The sequence below is a fragment of the Bos javanicus genome, chromosome 5 (assembly GCF_032452875.1).
Source record: "Bos javanicus breed banteng chromosome 5, ARS-OSU_banteng_1.0, whole genome shotgun sequence".
Taxonomy (NCBI): domain Eukaryota; kingdom Metazoa; phylum Chordata; class Mammalia; order Artiodactyla; family Bovidae; genus Bos; species Bos javanicus.
In genome coordinates, this window is record NC_083872.1 from 104981164 (window position 1) to 105002382 (window position 21219).

Sequence of the window (21219 nt, forward strand, 5' to 3'; positions counted from 1 at the left end):
GGGAGAAGGGAGGACAGCTGTGTCTTTGCTTCCAGGTATTTAGATTTTTGGACTTGGATATTAAACACACTTTAAATTGAGTTAAATCTGAACATGCACATCAAACAACTACTATGGACCAGGTTCTGATTTGGGGTGTGGCAATCCCACAGACATGGTCTTTGAGCATCTTCAAAGGACTGAATTCAGCTAAGGGGCTCTCTGGTCTCTGAATATTTAGAATACAACAGTGAGTTTGAGAGAAATTACTTCTGGCCTAAAAGAATGCTTAAAAACAATAGACTTAAGGCAGAAGGAGAAGGGGGCGGCAGAGGATGAGATGGTTAGATGGTATCACTGACTAAATGGACATGAATTTGAGCAAACTCTAGGAGATAGTGAAAGACAGGGAAGCCTGGTGTGCTGCAGTCTATAAGATCACAACTAAACAACAACAAAAAATCAAGGTTTTGGAGACTGGTTGAATTTTAATGAGGAGCAAAGGGAAGAACGGGTACCCATATGAGGAAACAGCCAACAGGACCATTGATCTGGGGAAGCTCATGTGTGGCTCAAAGGTAGTGAGATGCCTGGGAAGTGTTGTTGGCTGCAGGGAAAAGGGATTGGGCTGCAGTGGGGGGCAGAACAGCAAATGCAGGCTGGTGGTCAGGCCAGGGAGCGTCCTGATTGCTGCTGTGTCTCCTTAGGTCATGAGAAGGCACTGAAGGCAAGATTGGCAGGTATTTGAGACCCACCCTGGGACTTATATGAAGTGTCGGGGGCAGATTTAGTGTTAGTTGCTCAGTTGTGTCCAACTCTTTGCGACCTCATGAGCTGTAGCCCTCCAGGCTCTTCTGTCCATGGGATTTCCCAGACAAGAATACTGAAATGGGTTCCCATTTCCTTTTCCAGGGGATTTTCCTCACCCAGAGGTCAAGCTCTGATCTCTGTCACGTGGGCAGATTCTTTACCGTCTGAGCCACCAGGGAAGCCCTAACCTATGTTCAAATGAGGAGCAAGAGAATGGCAAATACTACCTGGGCTTTGGGGAGAGGGATGCAGGAGTCCTTGAAGGTTATGATTAGAGCTGTTTCTCTGATCTCCAAGTCTCAGGAATCCTCCCGTAGGCAGCTGTACAGACAGAGCCCCCAGACAACCTTCTTTCCTGTGGTCTTTATTAGGAAATGTGTGGGAGGGGAGGGTGCTAACTCACACAGAGACCAGAGACATCCACCCTCTGTCCCTCCCCCTTGGGGTGCCCCCTCCACATGGGACACCATGGAAATGAGCAGGGGAATGGGGAAGGAGGCCGGAGAACCCACGTCCTGGGTCAGCAGCCCCAGGCCGAGGGGCCTCCTTGTAGAACCAGCAGAGACGTCCCAAGAGACTCCTTTGGAGCCTGTTGAAGGAGCCTTCTGCCAGACCTCATGAGTCTTTGCTGTGAAGCGGGGTGGTCTTCATCTTGGCCACCTCTCTTGCCCAATTACCTTCTGCCTTCAGGCCCCAGGTGTCCTTGGGACCCCTCAAAGAGTGGCCTTATTTGGGCATAGAGTCCTCCCCTCCATTTCTCCCATCCACATCTACCATGTCAGGCTTAGCTGTCCCTAACGGCTTCCCATCACATAAGACACAGCCTCCTGCCTCCTCTCTGAGCCCAGCTCATGGTGGCCTTCTCCTCCTCTGGAAATTCCAGCCTCCTGGATCTGCCTTCTCTCCACGGCTCCTTCTAGGCTTTGCACTGGCTCTTTCTGCTGCCTTGAAGGTGCCAGTCTCCACCTGACCTGATTCTTTCTTGGCTTTCCTGTCCCAGCGTTACCCTCCTCCGGCTGCTGTCGTCATTCAGTCTCTAAGTCATGTCTGACGCTTTGCGACCCCATGGACTGCAGCACGCCAGGCTTCCGTGTCCTCCATCATCTCCCAGAGTTTGCTCAGACTCATGTCTGTTCAGTTGGTGATGCCGTCCAGCCATCTCATCCTCTGTCGTCCCCTTCTCCTCCTGCCCTCAATCTTTCACAGCATCAGGGTCTTTTCCAGTGAGTCAGCTCTTTGCATCAGGTGGCCATAGTGTTGGAGGTTCAACTTCAGCATCAGTCCTTCCAATGAATATTCAGAATTGACTTCCTTTAGGATAGACTGGTTTGATCTCCTTTCAGTCCAAGGGGCTCTCAAGAGTCTTCTCCAGCACCACAATTTGAAGGCATCAGTTCTTCAGTGCTCAACCTTCTTTATGGTCCAACTCTCACATCCATACCTTCCCTAAATCCCCTTTCTGAAGCGGCCAGCCTGACATTTCTCTTGCTGCTCTGAGTCCCCACCTGCTGGCTTCTTATTGGTGGGTTTGTTTGGTTACTGTCACCTTCCTTGACTTCGGGATAAGCTCCTGGAGAGGAAGGACCTTGTATGTAGCCTCAGAACCTGGAAAAGAGCTCCCACAGGCTCAGAGAACAGGAGATGCTTGATGGCTCTTGGATGGAGACCTTTGTTGATTGCATCTGCAGATTTACCTCTGTAGATAAGCAAAGACTGGTTCTGAGCTGGCCTAGGCCCTCTCTTCAGGACAGCTCCTGAGGGATCAAACAGATGGAAGCAGCTTTGTGAAATATTTCCCAAAGCTTTGTGGGAGGGTTATGTATTTGTGATGACTTGGCATCAGACCACCCATCCAGGGAGGCTATGTTTAATGATGACCTGCCCACAGCTGGATATGTTGGAGCCACGCTCATGGGGGTCTAGATGCTACTCTGGCTGGGAGATCATTGATCCAGCTCCCTGCCTTTGAGGAATCTTGTGACCTAACCTGATCTTCTTGACTGTAAGCAGGGAGATCTTTGTCTGACCTTGCTTCAGTTGCAAAGCAGAGAAGCCTAAGACTCCGCTTTCAGAGCCTTGGACTCCTATGTGCCAAGAGCTCTTGGCTTCTTCTAAACAAATGAGGGGGATCTGAACTGGGGCCCAGAGTACGGTGCGGGGGCCACAGTCACAACTGGGAGGTGCCTCTATGTGATGTCCCATCTTTGGAAAATCAGGGACTGGTCAGGAGCCTCCTCTCATCAGAAGAGAAGGCCCTGAAGCTCCTCTGCAGTGGGTGACAGGGTGAAAGCAAGTCTTGCCTGAAGGTCTTTGGAATCCAGATTCTGGTACTCAACAAAAACACTCAGCTATTATTTTATAGTTAAAATCTTCCATAGCGATCATATAGAAGAAAAGCAACTGGATTTCAGAGGCCATGGAGGAAAAGGTCATACTGTGTTTCCCAGAGTATTTCTGCAGGATGTTATTTGCTGGAAGTAAAAGAAGTTTTGTGGGACCTGCTGGGCTGAAGAATATTCAGCAGGTGTCTTTACAGGAGAACCTTTTCAGAGCTTTTATTAGGCTCTTTGTGACTCTCAGGTGACACGTTGTATGGAGTTTTCCAATCAGTTCGAGCCTGGAATCCTTTTTTAACCCCACACCCTCCTGGCACACACATTAGGAAGTGCTATGTTGGAGGATGGATGAAGAGGAGAGACCAAACGAAGTGAACTGCACAAGCAGTTAGGGATTTCTGTGTGCTCCCTATGGTGCTAATTACTGTGAGAAGCACAAAATAGTGCAGACCAGATAGCAGATTCTTATATTAGGATGTAAAGACTCTCACACGCAGAACAACTAGGAAATAATTAAAAAAAAATACGTGATCAAGAACTACATGTCGTACAAGCTATAAAACTCGAAGATTTTGGGAGGAGGCACCGCCACCTGTGGTTCAGCAGGCAGAGAAGGTCCCACCTCTCAGGGTGGACTGCATCCTGGAGACTGGTTGATGATGGGAAGCCTTCAGAATTCTGGAATAGCTCCTTCTCTCTTATATCAGTTATTCTTATGAGTCACGCGTGTAGTTTCTCCTCTCCAGCATCATGGCATTTCCCAGGAAAGTCAGAGATAGATAAGGAGCCTAGCTTGTTGGCTTTCGGAATCTCTGAGGCATGAGCAGTGATAAGGGAATGTGTGTTCTCTGAGTCTGCTGAGACCCAGCTCTGGGATCCCTGCCTGGGAGCTCTCGGTAAATGTTGCAGGAATGTGAAGTCCTCACATCCTGGATATTGGTCCTTGAAAGCTGCAGGGAAGATACTTAACTTACACCGTTAAGTTCTCTTTGAAGTCAGCCGTGCATCTTCCTGCCCCAGCCTCTGAGTTGCTGGGACTGTGGTCTTTCCAACGAGCCAGGCTCTCTTTCTCATGCCTGGTGACTCACTGTTCAGGTTTGTGTTGCTGAGTGGCCCCGGGGATGTCTCCTGAGCACCGGTGCACTTGCCAGTGAGTTACTCACCTAGACTGAACAGGAAACAGGTCCAGGCAAGCAAGTTTTAAGATTCCCTGTGGCCGCCTTTAGCTTTGATGTTTATTGGCCGCCATTTTTAACTTGCGGAAGAATGACTTGAGGAAGACACTCGGTCCTTGCCCTAACATCCAGCTGTGGGGCACATCTGTTTCTCCAGCTGGGACTGGGCTTATTGAAACTACAGTGGAGGCTGAGGATAGATGGTGGGGTGGCTGGAGGCAGCCTTTGCTCACTGCTGTGTGCAGCTCAGGGCTCCTGTCTGTATCAGCTGCTTGTTAACGCTTCCTCTCTCTTTTCTCAACACTGGCACTGCCCCCAGGAGCGTGCTCAGGTTTGGTTTTCAGTGTGATAACAACTGTCGTGTGTCCTCCTTTCCTGCCACGTTGTGTTCCTGGTTTTCCTGGTCTAGACGCCTCGTGGATGGGTGTGGTATGGCAGTTGTTGTGGTGGGGTGGATGCCTGCGGTGTGGCGGTCGTGTGTGGTGCGGCGGTCGTGTGTCGTGTGGCGGTTGTGTGAGGTATGGCAGTCATGTGGTGTGGTAGTCGTGTGTAGTGTGGCTGTCATATGTGTTGTGGTGGTTGTGTGTAGTATGGCGGTCCTGTGGTGTGGCAGTGGGGTATACTGTGGCAGTTGTGTGTAGTGTGGTGGTCGCGTGTAGTGTGGTGGTCGTGTGTGGTGAGGTGTTGTGGTCGTGTGTGGTGGAGTGGTCGTGTGTGGTGTGGCAGTCATGTGTGGTGTGGTGGTTGTGTGTGGTATGGTGGTCATGTGGTGTGGCAGTGGGGTATACTGTGGCAGTTGTGTGTAGTGTGGCAGTCGTGTGTGGTGTGGTGGTTGTGAGTGGTGTGGTGGTTGTTAGTGGTGTGGCAGCTTTCGTCCCATAGCGTCCGGTCCCTTGTCCTGACTCACTGTCCATGTGGTGTCTGGTTCTGCCCTGCAGGCCAAGGCTGCCCTACCTGTGTACTAACCACTCTTTGACTCTGGGTTTTAGGAGCATTCCCGGCCTGAGTATGAAACGAAAGTTCGCGAGAAAATGCTGAAGGAGAGCAACAAGTCTGTGGTCCAGAAACTGGGAACCAGTGGGACTGAGGCTGAGGATGAGGTAAGATGCCGGCGCTTGGTGCTCACTATCCTGTTTATTTCTTAAGATCCTGTTGTCATTGCACTGGGAATGCCTTTGTGGACAAGAAGGGCTGACAGTGGTGGGACAGGATGGAAAGAAAGCTTGATAATATCCCTCATTGTCCAGAGGGCAGAGCTCGTGGGGAGCAGGCTTCTGCCACAACTCGATTTATCTCTTTCCTGGGTGGTAGTGTCTGGACGAAATGGGAGACCCGGTCGGAAAAGCAAGAAGCCATTTCAGGCCTGGTTCTTCTGGACTTCATCACCTACACGGTGCATAACAATAGCAACCACTGCCAGACCAACCATCTCAGTGACAGCTAGCCCTCCCCGAGTTCCTGATACGGGCCAGACGCTGTTCTCAGCGCATTTTATTCTTGCAATAAATTTATGAAGCTGGCACAATTTTTCTGTAAATGAAAGCTAATGAAAAAAGTTATGTGCACAAATTAAGTCATTGGCCGGAGGTCACCCAGCCAGTGAATGGGGGGTGTGGATCAGGGATTCCAACCCAGGCCTGTCTCTGACAGTCTGGGCATCTAACTACAATTCAAGGATGAATTGAGAAATGGCTCTTAGGGCTGGCAGAGGCGTACTCGAGCCTGTTTGCCTGAGCTGCTCATACGCCGTTCCTCACATTTCATTTTCTCTGGATGGGCCTCCAAAGTAGAGAGGTGATGGTGAACTTGGCTCGTGAGTCATTTTCTGAGTTTTTGGGTGGCATTCAGACATCACAACAGAGCTTCAGAAACTGCACTGTGATCCGTAAATACTCTCAGTGCCTGTGAGGTGGGGGTTCGGGGGAGACTCCTCTTTGGCAGTGCCGGTCTCCTCTGCATGCCACCCTTTTTGAAACCAAGTATGTGTGTGTGTGTGAGTGTGTGTGTGTGTGTGTGTGTGTATGTGTGTTTATGTCTTTCCTAATCTGGTTCCTGAAAAAAATCAACGAGATCGACAATCTGTTGTTTTTACATGTGTCTTTTCTCCATTTTGGATTCGAATTCAAATTTTATTTAATTTTACATTCTTTAAGTTGGAACCATTCATGTTAACATGCAAATTTATTCAAGCACCAATACAGAAGAATGTGGTGTTTTTGAGCCCAGAATGCTAGCTTGCTTTCTTCCTTTTTTTTTTTTTTTATAAAAGAAACAGGACTTAGAAGAGAAAGGGGGTGGCCTGTCTGAATTATTTTTCCCTAGAAAACAGTGAGTCAAAGACCACCAATTATTTGGGGAGAAAAATGAGTTCATTCTTAGGGAAGAGTAATCGTCGCCACCAGCTTCATCAGAAAGCGAGCATATTGTATCCTGTCGACTCTGGCAATCTCATGCAGCCCCCTTTCTCCACCCCAGGGTAACACACATTGGGTAATTCTATGGAAATCACACGTAACTTTTATTGACCACTGACTCATTTAATTTTAATTCCATAGACGGGAATGCCGAGGAGCTGAATCTACGTACGTTGAGACTGTGGTTCTGACTTAAGCACTACTTGGATATATATACATGATGGGTGAAATAACTTTCAGGAACCATGAATTATTGAAAGACATCTGAATGCATTATGAATGATACATACGTTTACGTTTCAGCATTCAACATTTATTTTCATTACACTGTTGAGAATGCAGAGCTCAAAGCCTCTAATGCCTTATAGGTACTGGAAGGGAAATGACCTTCCCAAATGAGCAGTGTAAGCTAAAAATGGCTGGGAATTTGATTGTCAGCATCTTACTTGCGTTCCCTCCGTTCTGTTACTATCGGAAGTGTGCTTCTGTTCATGCTGTAAGTCTAGCCGGAGGCGGGAGATGAAGAGAGAAGCACGTGTTGCTGCCTGATGGGAGTGATGTTTCTCTAGCCTCCGGGAAGAGTGGAGGTCAATACCCACGGCAAAATGGGACTCTCGGGGCACCATCATGGGCGGGATGCTTAGGAAAGGCACGAGCTTCTGGGAAATGGACAGGGACCAAGAGTCAAAGTCTAGATGATGGTTTTGGATGTGCTTCTTTCATCCCAGAGGCTCACCTTGGCTCTGCCTACTTTGTAACCCTGAGGCTGCGTGTTCCGTCTCTCCTTATATTCCTTCCTCTTGAATGCTTAAAACTACCATTTATCTGAACTTATTTACAAAACAGAAACAGATTCACAGACTTTGAGAATGAACTTATGATTGCTGGAGGTTGGGGGCGGATAGGAAAGGAAGGCATAGTTAGGGAGCTTGGGATGGACATGTACACACTGCTATATTTAAAACGGATAACCAAAGACTTACTGTATAAGCACAGGGAATTCTGCTCAATGTTATGCACCAGCCTCAATGGGAGGGGAGTCTGGGGGAGAATGGATATAAGGATATATATGGCTGAGTCCTTTTACTGTCCACCTGAAAATATTACAACATTGTTAATCGGCTATAATCTAACATAAAATAAAAACTTTTTTAAAAAGAAAAAAAACCTTCCATTTGTCCAAGCTCAGATGGTAGAGGAAATTATGGAAGACCACATAGCTAGTTGTGGAGGAGCTAGTAGTCAAACTCAGCTCCACCTTATCCCCAAGGCCTATTGTTTCTTAGAAAGTTTTTTTTTTCTTAAAGATGTCAAGTTCCTTTTTAAAAACATCTTTATAGCAATTTAATTCTCAGACCATAACCTTCACCCATTTAAATTAAACAGTCCAGCTGTTTTCAGAATGTTCACAGTTTTGTGCAGTCATTCCCACAATCTAAGTTTAAAGTATTTTTATCTTTTTAAAAAGAAACCCTATACCCTGGGAAGCAAGTTTTTTACTTCTTGTTTCAACAGATTTGCCCATTCTGGATTTGCGTGTAAATGAAATCATGCAAAATGAGCTATTTCTGTTCTTTTATTTAACAGAATATTTTCGTTATTCACCCGTCTTGTAGCTGTATTAGTACTTCTTTCATTTTTTATTGCTAAATAGTATTCCATATTTTGGATATACCCAATTTTATTTATACAGCCATCAGTTGATGGACCTATAGATGGCTTTTCACTTTTTGGCTGTTATGAACAATGCTGCTATGGACATTTGTGTACCAGGTTTTGTATGGATGTATGTTTTCACATTTTTTGGTAGGATTATTGGATCATAAGGTATCTCTGGTTTAACATTTTGAAGAACTGCTGTGATATTTTTCAAAGTGGTTGCACCATTTCACATGCCAACCAGCAATATAGGAAGACTCTTAATTTCTCCACATCCTCACCAACACTTGTTATCATCTTTTTTATTTTATCCATCCGACTTGTGTGAAGTGGTATTTCGTTGTGGTTTGAATTAGCATTTCCCTAATGACTAATGATGTTGAACATCTTTTCATGTGCTTATGTGCAATTTTTATGTATGCTTTGGAAAAATTTCTATTCAAATTCATTGTTCATTTTTAAATTTGGGTTAATTTCTTTTTATTATTGTGTTAAGAGTTATTGACATAATCTGAACACCAGTTCCTTTGCAAATACTATGATTTACAAATGTTTTCTCCCTTTCTGTGGATTTTTAAAAATTTAATTGGTGATGCAGTTTGCTTCAAATTGTCTGGTTTTGTCTTTGTCGCTTGTGCTTTGGTGTCGTATCTAAGAAACCATTGCCTAATCCAGTGTTATAGAGATATACACTCAATTCTTCTAAGAACTTTACAGTGTTAGCTCTTAAATTTAGGTTTATGATGCACTTTAATTTTTGTATATGATGTAAGTAAGGAGTTCACATTCATTTTTTTGCATGACTATTCAGTTTTTCTGGCACTATTTGTTGAAAAGACTATTTTCTCCATTGAACTATCTTTATACCCTCATCAAAAATCAATTGATCATAAATGTAAGAGTTCATTTCTTTCTGGACACTCAGTTCTATTTCATTAACCTATTTGTCTGTCCTTAGGCCATTACCACATTATCTCGATTAATTATTACACCTGTGTAATAAGTTTTGAAATTGGGGATGTGACTCTATGCTTCTTTTTCAGAATTTTGGACAATTCTGGGTGTCTTGAATTTCCATGTTAGTGTTATTACCAGCTTGTCAATTTCTGCTGAAAAAAAAAGATTGAATTTTTGATAGGGATTGAGTTGAGTTTGTAGATTAATTCAGGCAGTAGTACCATCTTAATGATGCTAAATCTTCTAATCTATGAACATGGTATATCTTTTCATTTATTTAGAGCTTTCAAAAACGTTTTATATTTTCAGGGTACAGTTCTTACACATCTTTAGTTAAACTTGTTTACAATAGTATTATTGTTTTCCATGCAGTTGCAAATGTAACTGTTTTCATAATTTCAATTTTGGATTGTTCATTGCTAGTATATAGGACTGCAGTTGATTTTTGTATATTGATTTTATATCCCACAACTTTGTGGAACTCATTTATTAATTCTGTTAGTGTTTAGTGGATTCCTTAGGATTTTCAGTTTATAAGATCATGTCATCTTGAAGAGAGTTTTACTTCTTTCTTTCCCAACCTGGGTACATTTTGTCTCTCTCTCCATCCTCTGTCCCTCCCCTCTTTTCTCCATAATTGCCCTGACAAGAATATCTTGTACAGTGTTGAGTAGTAGTGATGAGAGTCGACTTCTCTGTCTTGTTCTGGAACTTAGCCTTTCACCATTAAGTGTGCTGTTAACTGTGACCCATTGCTCTTTAACTCTGTCTATAGGCTTCCCTGAGGAGAATTCACAATGTATCACCAGGTGGCCAAGCCCATCTGCAGTCTCTTCTGCCTCAGTTGTCACGTGGGGAGATTGGATTGTAGCCTCTGCTTTTTTCTGCTGATGGCAGATCATGTCAGTCATTAGCCCATAACTGTGGGGGACAGACTGTCTCATTTTAGATGGTGGTAATTTGGCTATTTTAATATCTGCTGTTATGATGTTCAAGAGTGTGGGCATAGTGAAGATGGTAAAGAGATGAGCTTAGAAGTAATATTTATGGAGTGCTTGCTCTGTGCGAGTCTTTATGGGTTTTATTTCATTTTAAGTCTCAAAGCCATTATTATTTCCAATTTTATATGTGAGGAAACTGAGGCTTATTTATCTAGAAAGAAGGAAATTGCTCAAAGCTTGTATATGGCCAGATGGTTTAACTTAAGAACAATGCTTTTTTAAAAAAAAAAAAACTGGAGTGTAGTTGCTTTACAATGTTGTGTTAGTTTCTGCTGTACAATGAAGTGAATCAACTATATGTATACATATATCCCCTCCCTCTTGGACCTCCCTCCCATCCTGCATCCCACCCACCCTCCATCCCACCCACCTAGGTCACTGCAGAGCACCCAGCTGACTTCCCTGTGCAATACAGTGGCTTCCCACTAGCTGTCTATTTTACAGCTGTTCACACATGGCAGTGTATACATGCCAATCCCAGGCTCCTAAATCATCCCATTCCCAACCCCGTCTCTTCCTCCCCCATCTGTTCTCTACTCCTATCCTACAAATAGATTCATCTGTACCATTTTTCTTGATTTCACATATGTGCATTAATATATGATATTTATTTTTCTTTTTTTGACTTACTTCACTCTGTGACCATGTCTAGGTCCATCCATATCTCTACAAATGACCCAATTTCATCCCTTCTAATGGTTGAGTAATATTCTGTTGTGTATACATACTACATCTTCGTTATCCATTCATCTGTCGATGGACATTTAAGTTGCTTCCACATCCTAGCTATTGCAAATAGTGCTAAAACGAACATCGGGGTGCATGTGTCTTTTTGAATTATGCTTTTCTCAGAGTATATACCCAGGAGTGAAATTGCTGAATCATATAGTAGTTCTCTGGTGGCTCAACAGTAAAAGCATCTGCCTACAATGTAGGAGACCCGGGATCTATCTCTGGGTCAGGAAGATCCCCTGGAGAAGGAAATGGCAACCCACTCCAGTACTCTTGCCTGGGAAATCCCATGGCCAGACGGAGGAGCCTGGTAGGCTATAGTCCATTGGGTCGCAAAAGAGTCGGACACGACTGAGTGACTTCACTTATAGTAGTTCTATTTTTAGTTTTTTAAAAGAACCACCGTAATACTGTTCTACATAGTGGCTGTATCAATTAACATTCTCACCAACCGTGTAGGAGGGTTCCCTTCTCTCCACACCCTCTCAGCATTTATTGTTTGTTTGTAGATTTTTTTTTGATGATGGGCGTTCTGACTGGTGTGAGCTGATACCTCATTGTACAGGATCTTTGTCGACCCAGCGCCTGGAGTAATGAGAATAAAAGAACAATGCTTTTGATTCTTGTGCTGTTCTGCTTTTAGAATGTTTGCTCTCAACAGAGCCTCAGACCCTCCTGAAGAATCATGCTTGAGGTTCTTGCTTATTCTAAAGGCAGGAAGGAATGAGGTGTCGTTGGAAATATGGGTACAAGACAACCAGAGACCCTGCTTTTCCTTTATGGTTTTGTGGCAGCCTTGCTGGACTGATGCCATATTTCCACTGAGAGCAACAGTGAGTAGAATTAGCTCCGTTTCCAGCAAGAAGTTCAACCAACACTGGAGAGGATTCATGACTATAAACTCAGAGATATATTGTGTTTCCCAGGAAGAATATGAGGCTGGAACTTCTCATAAAAGAATAAGCTTGCTCCATTTTTTTTTTCTCTTGGATTATTGGACTTTTTCTGAAATAGTCTATTCTGGACAGATTTGCAGTTTTCCTCAAGTTTCCCTCCAGGGCAAGATTTTTCTCTGTTCACACGAGATGATAAAGCTCTAACTTGAGAAAGCTGGCGAGATACTATGGCTGCTGGGATTGGGGGGCGGTCCTGGTCTCTGCCTCCCACCCCTGACCCTTCTCATCCCAGTCCCGCCTCCTTTCCTGCAATAAACTTCCTACTAGTGAGAATACCATCAGAAAGCGGAAGGCTTGCTGCATATTTCCAAAGAGGGAAAATAATCCCAGGAACTAATTATAAAGGTGTAGCTGTTGTTGTTCAGTCCCTAAGTCATGTCCAACTTTTTGTAACCCCATGAACTGCAGCATGCCAGGCTTCTCTGTCCTCACTATCTCCTTGAGTCTGCTCAAACGCATGTCCATTGAGTCAGTAATGCCATATAACCATCTCATGCTTGGTCGCTCCCTTCTCCTCCTGCCCTCAGTCTTTCCCAGCATCAGGGTCTTTTCCAATGAGTTGGCTCTGCATCAAGGGTCCAAAGTATTGGAGCTTCAGCTTCAGCACCAGTCCTTAGGATTGACTGGTTTAATTTCCTACTGTCCAAGGGACTCCCAAGAGTTTTCTCCAGCACCACAGTTCAAAAGCATCAGTTCTTCCGTGCTCAACCTTCTTTACGGTCTAACTCTCACATCCATACACGACTATTGGAAAAACTGTAGCTCTGATTCTATGGGTCTTTTAGAATAGGGGAAATTGAGGCAAGCAGGGGCTGGTGAGGCAGAGCAGAGATTAACAACAGGAGGGGACTGCTCCCACTCTTAGGGCTGGAAGGACCAAGAGGGAGGTGGTCTCAGCAAACCCTGCAGGTGCTGGCACCTGGCAGGAGGTGCAGCCCTTTCTGGAGACGCAGGTAGAGGCAGCCAGTGTCCCCCTCCTGCCTCTGAGTCCACCGCCAATGCTCCCTGTTGGCCAAATACAGCCACAGTTCAGGTGATGGATTATTCCGGGAGATACGGTTTTAGGGCTCAGCACCCGGCAACACCGAGCAGAGGAAGGGGACATTGGAGGGTAGGTCTGAGGGCCAAGTGGAGCAGGACAGGCCAGAGGTCCAGTCAAAAGTCAGCACCACTTTGGGACCTACTAGCCACTGATAGGTCACTTAAGCCAAGTCCTTGTATTGGGGAGTTGAGAGGCTGTTGGGACTAGAAATAAAAATTTGGCAGAAAGCATGAGAATTCTGACCACTGACATTAAGGCAAGAATACATGAGTCATCGGGGACTCTGACGTCAAATTCCCGGGCTGTTGAGAACATTCATGTGAGCGGGGAGGGTGGGCTGTGGTGTGAGCACCTGTGAGTGTGTGTCTGTGTGTATGTGAGACAGTGCCATGAGAGTGACTCAGGTGGGGTCAGACCTGAAGGCTTCCGTGAGGAAGGAAAAACATGTAATATTTCTGTGTCAAGGAGCAGGGAGCATGTGGCAAGCTGGGGAAATGGTGCAGTAGGTAGTGAAAGTCTGCTAGAAACCTGTCCCTAGGAGAACCTTTAAAACCCCATTGAATGCATCCCAGGAGTTTACCTCTCAGGACTTGTCGTCACCCAAATGTTTATCCAAGGTGGGTGTGGGTACCTGGCCCACCGCGGCCTGGCACTGCCTGCAATGCTGACATTTAATGAATGTTTTATGGGGAATAGTCACCAAGAGGAGGCCTATGGATGGACGGGTGTTAACTTACTGCTCAGCACACCACCCTGGGGACAATTATTTCAAAAGAAAACTCATCTAAAGTTGAAGTATTGAAACATTTACGGCAGATGCCTCTGGCAGGCGCAACAAACAAACATGTGGAATAAATTATGCATCGTTGAAGGCCTGGGCTGGGAGGCTGGGACGACGGCAGGAAGAAGCGGGGAGTTGTCAGAGCTGGGGTGCGGGGTCCCGTCTGCGCTCTCACTCAGGGCCAGAGGCGTCTACCAGAAAGTCCTGTGGAACAGACTTCCCTCGGGCTCTCTTTTGGAGGCACTAGATATCGAATGACTGTTGGAGGGTCAAAAAAATCATAAGAATACCTCTCCCATAGTTTTCCCAGACTTGTCTTGGGGATTAAGAAGATTCCTCATTGGGTACATGGGATTAGAACTTTTAAAACTGAGCTAGTTTATGTGGTATTAATATTAAAATACTAAGTATTGTTAATCTGCATGAGATACATTTCCTTGTCAACAATATTTACCATTATATATATATATATATTATTTTTTTGCTGAAAATAAATATTTTGTATTGTCACCTAAAAAAAGGAAAAAATGGAGGTTCCTGGTTGGCAAAGGGAAACCCTGGGAACAGAAAGGGGCTCAGTTGGCTAAAGTGTCACATAGTGAGGAGCTGAGGTGAGGCTGGAACCCAGGTTGTTTCTGGAAATATCGATTTAATTGCACACACACACACTCACACACACACACACACACACACACATGCACACACACTCTCTCTGTCTCTGTCTCAGGAGAGAGCCATGAACAAGTTTTCACACTTTGTCAAGAAAGTTTCTTGACAGGAAGACTGTGTTTCCCAAACTGTGCTCCCCAGGGCACCCCAGGGTGCCTCAGGGAACGCACAGAAGTCATGGTGTTTTTAAACATCTTTGAGGGCGGCCCAACAATACCTGGGATCTGCCAGACGCTGGTGGGGCCGCTACCCCAGCAGGATCAGTGCTAAACCACAAGACATGCCCGTCAGTGTCACCAGGTCTTTGAGAAGCTGGGTCTGCCGTGAGGGCAGCAGAGCTCCAGCACAGATTTATTGTGAAACAGAAGCTGCAAGTGTCAGGCCCAGCGGGACTCCTGGCAGGGAGGAGCCTGGTGTCCTGTAGGTGGATGTATCCTTTTAGCAAGTAATTAGGGTGAAGAATGAAATAAAAATGTTTTTCTTTCAATTATTGTGTATTTTTTCCTAAATGGCTACTAGGCTGTTAGGACATAAAGACTAATTAAGTTAAAGGGACTTAAATCCTCATTAAATGTAACCTTTAATCTTTTTTTTTTTTTCAGTTGAGGAGCATCCCATAAACATGACTGAGCTGTGAAAGGCTCAGGAACTGAGAACTTTTGGGGACCCTTGTGGGTAGGGGCTTCCTCTCCACAGAGGCTTGAGAGTAGAGGATGTGAGCAAGGGCGGAGGGTTTTAAACAGATAACTAAGTGTGTGCCTGCACGGTCATGTCCGGCTCTCTGCAATCCCACGGGCTGTAGCCCACCAGGCTCTTCTGTCCGTGGGATTTCCTAGGCAAGAATACTGGAGTGGGTTGCTGTTTCCTTCTCCAGGAGTCTTCCCGGATCAGGGCTCAAACCCATGTCCTCCTGCATTGGCAGGCGAATTCTTTACCACTGAGCCACCAGGGATGCCCATAAAAAGATAAATGATTAATTTCAAGGATTTATCTGGGGGGCAGCAGTCAGTGACAAAGTGTGTGCAAAGGACATGCCAGGCAGGCTGGCTTCTTCCAGGCTTGTTCCTGGGCTCCCCACCTACTCCTCTCTTGGGCCATGGAGGGGCTGCACCCCAGCATCTTCCCCCTGTGTCTCTATTTCTCTCTATCTGTCTCTGTTCCTATCTGTCTCTGTGTATATGTGTGTGTGTAGGTGCTTGTGTGTGTATTTCTGTATGGGTGGTGGGTTGGGTTTGGAGGGGCCTGATGGTTTCTGACTGGACAGCCTTTAAAATCCATGAGATTTAAACGTAAGCCCAGCAACTCCTTATCCGGAAGACTTTGCTCTACTTAGCAGTCTCTGGGTGGCTCGGGCTTCATGGATCAGTGTGCCAGAGGAGCATAGAATGTGCTCATAAACATCTCGCTTCATGGAGCCTATGAATTATCCATCCCAGCGAGAGACTCTTCGGGTGGCCTGGGCCATAAGATGCGGGGGGCTCTGGCCCCCTTCAACTGTCAGCAGAAGTCCCTGGCTGCAGTAAGACTTTGTCTCTGCTCCGTGTATACATTTCTGCTGGCCTGCATCTATATTAAGATGTTACAAATAAGTCTCGAGGCCTAGGTTATGGAGCAGAAGCTGCAGAGAGACAGGCCGCCTGGGAAATGAGGGCACAGTGGGGGCCGGGTCAGGGGGTGGAGAGGAGTAGCGGGTCTGCCTCAGAGCTAAGGCTGGGCACAGTCACGATGGTATTTCAGACCAGACCTTCATGGAAAACACAAGGCCCAAATATGTGCAAGGCTGGGGAGCGCTGGAACAGCAGAGTCACTCACGGGGGCCAGCGCATACCACTGGGATGTGTGATGTTTGCCACGAGTGACTTGCAGTTTGGGGTTTTCTTTTTTCATCTAAATGATTTTTCCATATACGGCCTGAAGCACGTAAATTAAATTTGTCTTCTGCTGCCTGGGCCAAGGTCATTATTTCACGTCCCTAGAATTCACTGGAAGTGCACACAAGCCCGTCAGGTTCCTTTGCTCTCTCGCCCTTCGTGTGCCAAAAAAATCAAAGTGTTGGTTTAATAAATTCTTCCAGGGTCAAGGGTGTCTTGACTCCTTTGCGAATCTTTGACAAGGCGTTCCAGAAAGAAGCTTTCAAAGAAAACGGGTGGGAGGGCTCTTTGGTGGGTGGAGCGGCTTCCAGATTATGCTCTTGCAGCAACAATCTCTTGAGGTGGTGAGGTCGAAGGGGTCTGCCTCTCTGTCCACCACCCAGGCCTGGCAGCCAGGCTCCAGCTGGCGAGCAGGGGCCTCCACACAGCACCTGCCCAATCGCCCAGTGGATGCAGTGGTCTTCTAGATATTACTTTTTTAACTCTCACGAAGGTAAAGGAACTTAGAAGAAAAATGGCCCTTTCTTTAGGTTTCTTCAGATACAGATCCTGAGACAGTGATTCACATGCAAAATTTATTTGGGAGTGGGGAGACCCAGGTAGCAGAGTGGGACATTGACAGAGAAGAAAAGGCCCCCAACAAAGGGCACAGCATCAGCCAAGTTACTTACCACTCTGGGCAGCTGGTGCATCATTCGGCTGGGAAATTTTGGGAGCTGGTCCGTAACATGCGCTTTATAGTTCTACTGGCTGAGGGATGAGAAGCTGGGGATCTGCTTGTTCCATCAGTCACCACTGAGGGATGCTCTGTGTGTGTGTGTGCATGCAACATACACATGTAAATTCCCCTGCACTTCTGGCCTGCTTTGAACATGCACGTGAGCAGAAAAGGCTCGGGCCACCAAAAAAAACCTTCAGACGAAGCACTCTAGAGGCTGGCAGTTGAAGTTGGACCTCTCCAGTCCATAGTAAGGCTCATAGAGACTTGGAGCAGACGCCGCAGTATCAGGGTTCTAGGTCCTAAAGTGCCTCAGATAAGATCTAGTCAGAAAATCAGAAGGCCAGGAATTCAGTAGAGGGCGTATCATCCAGGGAAAGTTAATTCAAAAGGTGTCACGATTGCCGACAAGCTGAACAGGTAATGAAGCCCCACGGAGGTCAGTGTGAATGGCATCTCACTGTGTTTTTGATCTGCGCAGGAAGCTTCACACCCTTTTGTCTGTTTCCTTCTCCCTTAGGTTTTCGCTCTGTGTCAGTGAAGTAGGTCTCCTTACATGTTGAAGGACGTGTTTCAGAACGTGGAACATGCTGCATTTTTTTTTCTCTCCCAAGTTATTGCCATTTGGATATGTTGGCCTTTTATCTGTTTGATAAAACAAAATGTCAACAATTATTAGAAAGAGCAATCTGAATAGATGCTAACCTTGCCCCCTTCTTCCCCCACCCTGAGAACTCCTCATGCTTTCAGTTCAATACGTCGTTCATTCTCCTAACTTCCTGGAAAGAAACGTGTCCACGTCATTTCAGATGGGGCAGTCCAACTGAAATTTTCAGGACTGATTGTGCAGAAAGTTCAGAGCAAAGCCGATGCTAATTCTCACTTCCCTTGGTTACCGGTTTTGAGTTGGGGTCACTTGTTATCTGACTTAATCCATAATGTGCCCAAGAATTTCTATTTCTATTTCATAATGTGACCTGTATTTCTATTTTTTTAAAAAAAAATCTAAGGTCAGATCGATAGGTATATTTAGTATTCACATATACTACTTTCTATGAGAATGACATCCTGCTACTTTGGCCACCTGATGCAGAGAACTGACTCATTGGAAAAGACTCTAATGCTGGAAAAGATTGAAGGCAAAAGGAGAAGGGGTGACGGAGGATGAGATGGTTAGATAGCATCATTGACTCATGAATTTGAGCAAATTCGGGGTGATAGTGGAGGACAGGGAAGCCTCTTGTGCTCCTGCCCATGGGGTCACAGAAAGAGTCAGACACGACTTAGCGACGTAACAAAAACAAATCCCCAGCAGGCCAAATCTGGAGTTCAAGGTGAAATGTACGCTGGAATGGAGTCAGTGAAGGTGCCAACTCAGAGGCCAAAGGAAATAGGTCCTTTCATGGGTATGATAAGCAAACGGTGCTAATTTTACTTGGAGGGCTTATGCTGTCTTTGAGGGGCCTGGCGCAGAGTGACGTGGGGAGGGAGGTGACCCACGACTTCATTATCCTTCCATCCCTGTGATCTCTGCAAAACAAACTTCTTTGAAGGGAGGAGACCTGAACCACCTCCCTTTGGGCCTTTTTCATTTCTGGGCTTTCAGCTGAAATTCCCAAGGTGTGGTCAGAAGAGAGCCTCTGAAATGCAATTCCGTATCTTCTGGGCTAACTCCGGCTTTCCGTTTTCTCTGACAAATGAGCAGTGTCTGTCCTCCAACTGGTCGGAGGTGGGAGAAGGAATAAGAGTATCCCACACCTCTAGGCCTCCATGCAGCTACCTCCTGGTCCTCACAGTGATCAGCATCTTTCCCAGTGTCGGAAGCTGGCCATAGCAGCAGCTTGGATTAAGTGCTGGCCTTTGCGAAGGGCCAGCTCATCCTACGAGTCATTCCTCACCCACAGGTTGTCCAAAGTCAGTTCCTTATCTGGGAGCCGCTGCTGTGAATTTTCTTCAGAAATACTCATGCTTTCCCAGCAATGCCACATCTAGGTTTTTCTGCATCATGATTTTACTTTTGCTGGGTCTGGGGCCAGTGGGCGTGTACTAAGGATTTCCACAGCACATTTTGACCATTTGCATCCCTATGGTATAGTCGTAATACATAACCCTGGAAGGATTAATACTCACCCAGGGCCAAGACATCCTGCTCATCAGTGGCCCAGAATTTGCCTAACACTGACCCATTGGATCCAGCCTCCTGGTCCCCCAGGAAGGCCAGACATGGTGATGTTCAGTTCATTATAGACAGTTGACCTCCGATTCATTTTTATTATTATGGTGTGCGGTCTATCGGCCAACTTCCATAAATTTCACTCCGAATTTGGGCATCTGCATCGAGTTTAGAGAATTTGCAGTGGGACGCTTGCCCTGGAAATCTACTCAGCTGAATATTCACACTACTTAGCATGGGGCAACTCCCATCCAGGAATCTCAGAGAGCTTGTCTATAAACATGAATGAATTAATCCTCCCGACCGCGCTGTGTGCTCTGCCAGCTGGATTATTTTAAGGGAAGTGACCGGCCCAGAGGCCTATAGTGAGTCATGAAAAATCTCACTCAGAGGGTTTGGACTGTGGGGTCCTGGGTGGAGTCGGAGACCACTCTGGACCCTTCCCACCCCCAGTGCTTGAAGTGTCATGACTGGGGGCAGGGTGTCAGCAGTGAGCATAGTAACTCTAGGGATGCCTGGTCACCTTCCACCTCAGCACCCCCTCCTCCAGTGCTTCCATCACCAGCCCCCTCAAACCATGTCTTGGTCAAATCAAGTAACTTCTATTTTCTCAGTATATACTAGTAGTATATGCTAAATGTAGACAGTTGAAGAAGGAGGGTATAAAGAATAAAAACAATTCATCCAATTTTTCATCTCCCAGAAAAATTATTATAACCTCCTTTTAATGTATATTGTCACATGGTTGAAAAAAAATACTGACTATATATTTAATTTTATATTATTATTCTTGTCCCTTGGTCTGCGAACAAGTCTCAACCTTATTAAATACTGTTCTGAGCATATATTTCATTATATGGATGCATTATCATTTTCTCAGCCCTTCCTTGCCACTGTGCTGTGCTGTCATGTCCGACTCTCTGCGACCCCATGGACTGTAGCCTGCCAAGCTCCTCTGTCCGTAGGATTTCCAGGCAAGAATACTGGAGCAGGTTGCCATTTTGTACTCTAGGGGATCTTCCCGACCCAGGGATTGAACCCATGTCTCCAGAGTCTCCTTCACTGGCAGGTAGATTCTTTACTGCTGTGAGACCTGGGAAGCCCTAGCCCTTCCTTACACTGTAGTTAACATAGGATAAACACACTTATAATTTTCCCCTGAAATCTGAGTTATTAGAATTAATACATCATTTGAATATATTAAAGACTTCTTAAGTCTTTACCCTGTGGTGGGCATACTCGTGCTTATTCTTTCAGGAGGAGGAGGGTTGGGGCTATTTCAGGCAGGCTCTATCAGTAAGAGATGTTACTGGAAGTTCAGGATCTTTGCTCCTGGGTTCCTAATTTCACATGCTTTAGTGCTGGTTGAGGGAGTGATATAGATGCTGCCCTTGGCACATGACCATAGAAGCAGTTTTACCGTAAAACTGCTCAGTCGTTCACTGTGCGTGAGGCTGGAGAAGGTCACCTAATCCACATCCTAGAACTCGCCCGTCAATCAGGTACCCCCCTGGGAGAGCAGGAAGCCTCTGTTCTTCTTGCATGTGTGGTGGGGACAGCAAATGTTCTGGAGCATAGGCTCTGGGGTCCGGTTCTGGCCAGGGAGCCATTCCGTACATGCCAGGAATGGATGGGTCACTTCTATCAAACACTGGAGCTGGTCAGATCTTCCGACCCTGACGCTGGGGTGGAAAAATGATTCTGGAGCAATGGATGGATCGTGAGTGGCTTATGCAATGAAGATATTTCATCAGTTGAACTAAGGCCAGGTTTTGGCAGGAGAATCAGTGAGATAAATTGTAAGCTACGGTTTTAACTCCAAGAGGAAATGTGTCCCGGTTGGTAAATGATCCACCAAAAAAAAAAAAAAAAAAAAAACCCATGAAACTCCTTTTGATAACTTGAACTTCTGGAAGCAATTTAGAGGGCAAGTAGGGTCACTCTGA

General features: G+C 45.8%; 1 protein-coding gene across 1 annotated transcript in view; it reads left to right on the forward strand.

Annotated features, from left to right (window-relative positions):
• ANO2 (anoctamin 2) overlaps positions 1-21219 on the forward strand; it is a 341322-nt gene that overhangs the window by 181522 nt on the left and 138581 nt on the right. The window contains exon 14 of the mRNA XM_061418167.1: positions 5290-5400. Within this exon, the coding sequence (XP_061274151.1) occupies positions 5290-5400 (111 nt within the window). The remainder of the gene's footprint in view (positions 1-5289; positions 5401-21219) is intronic.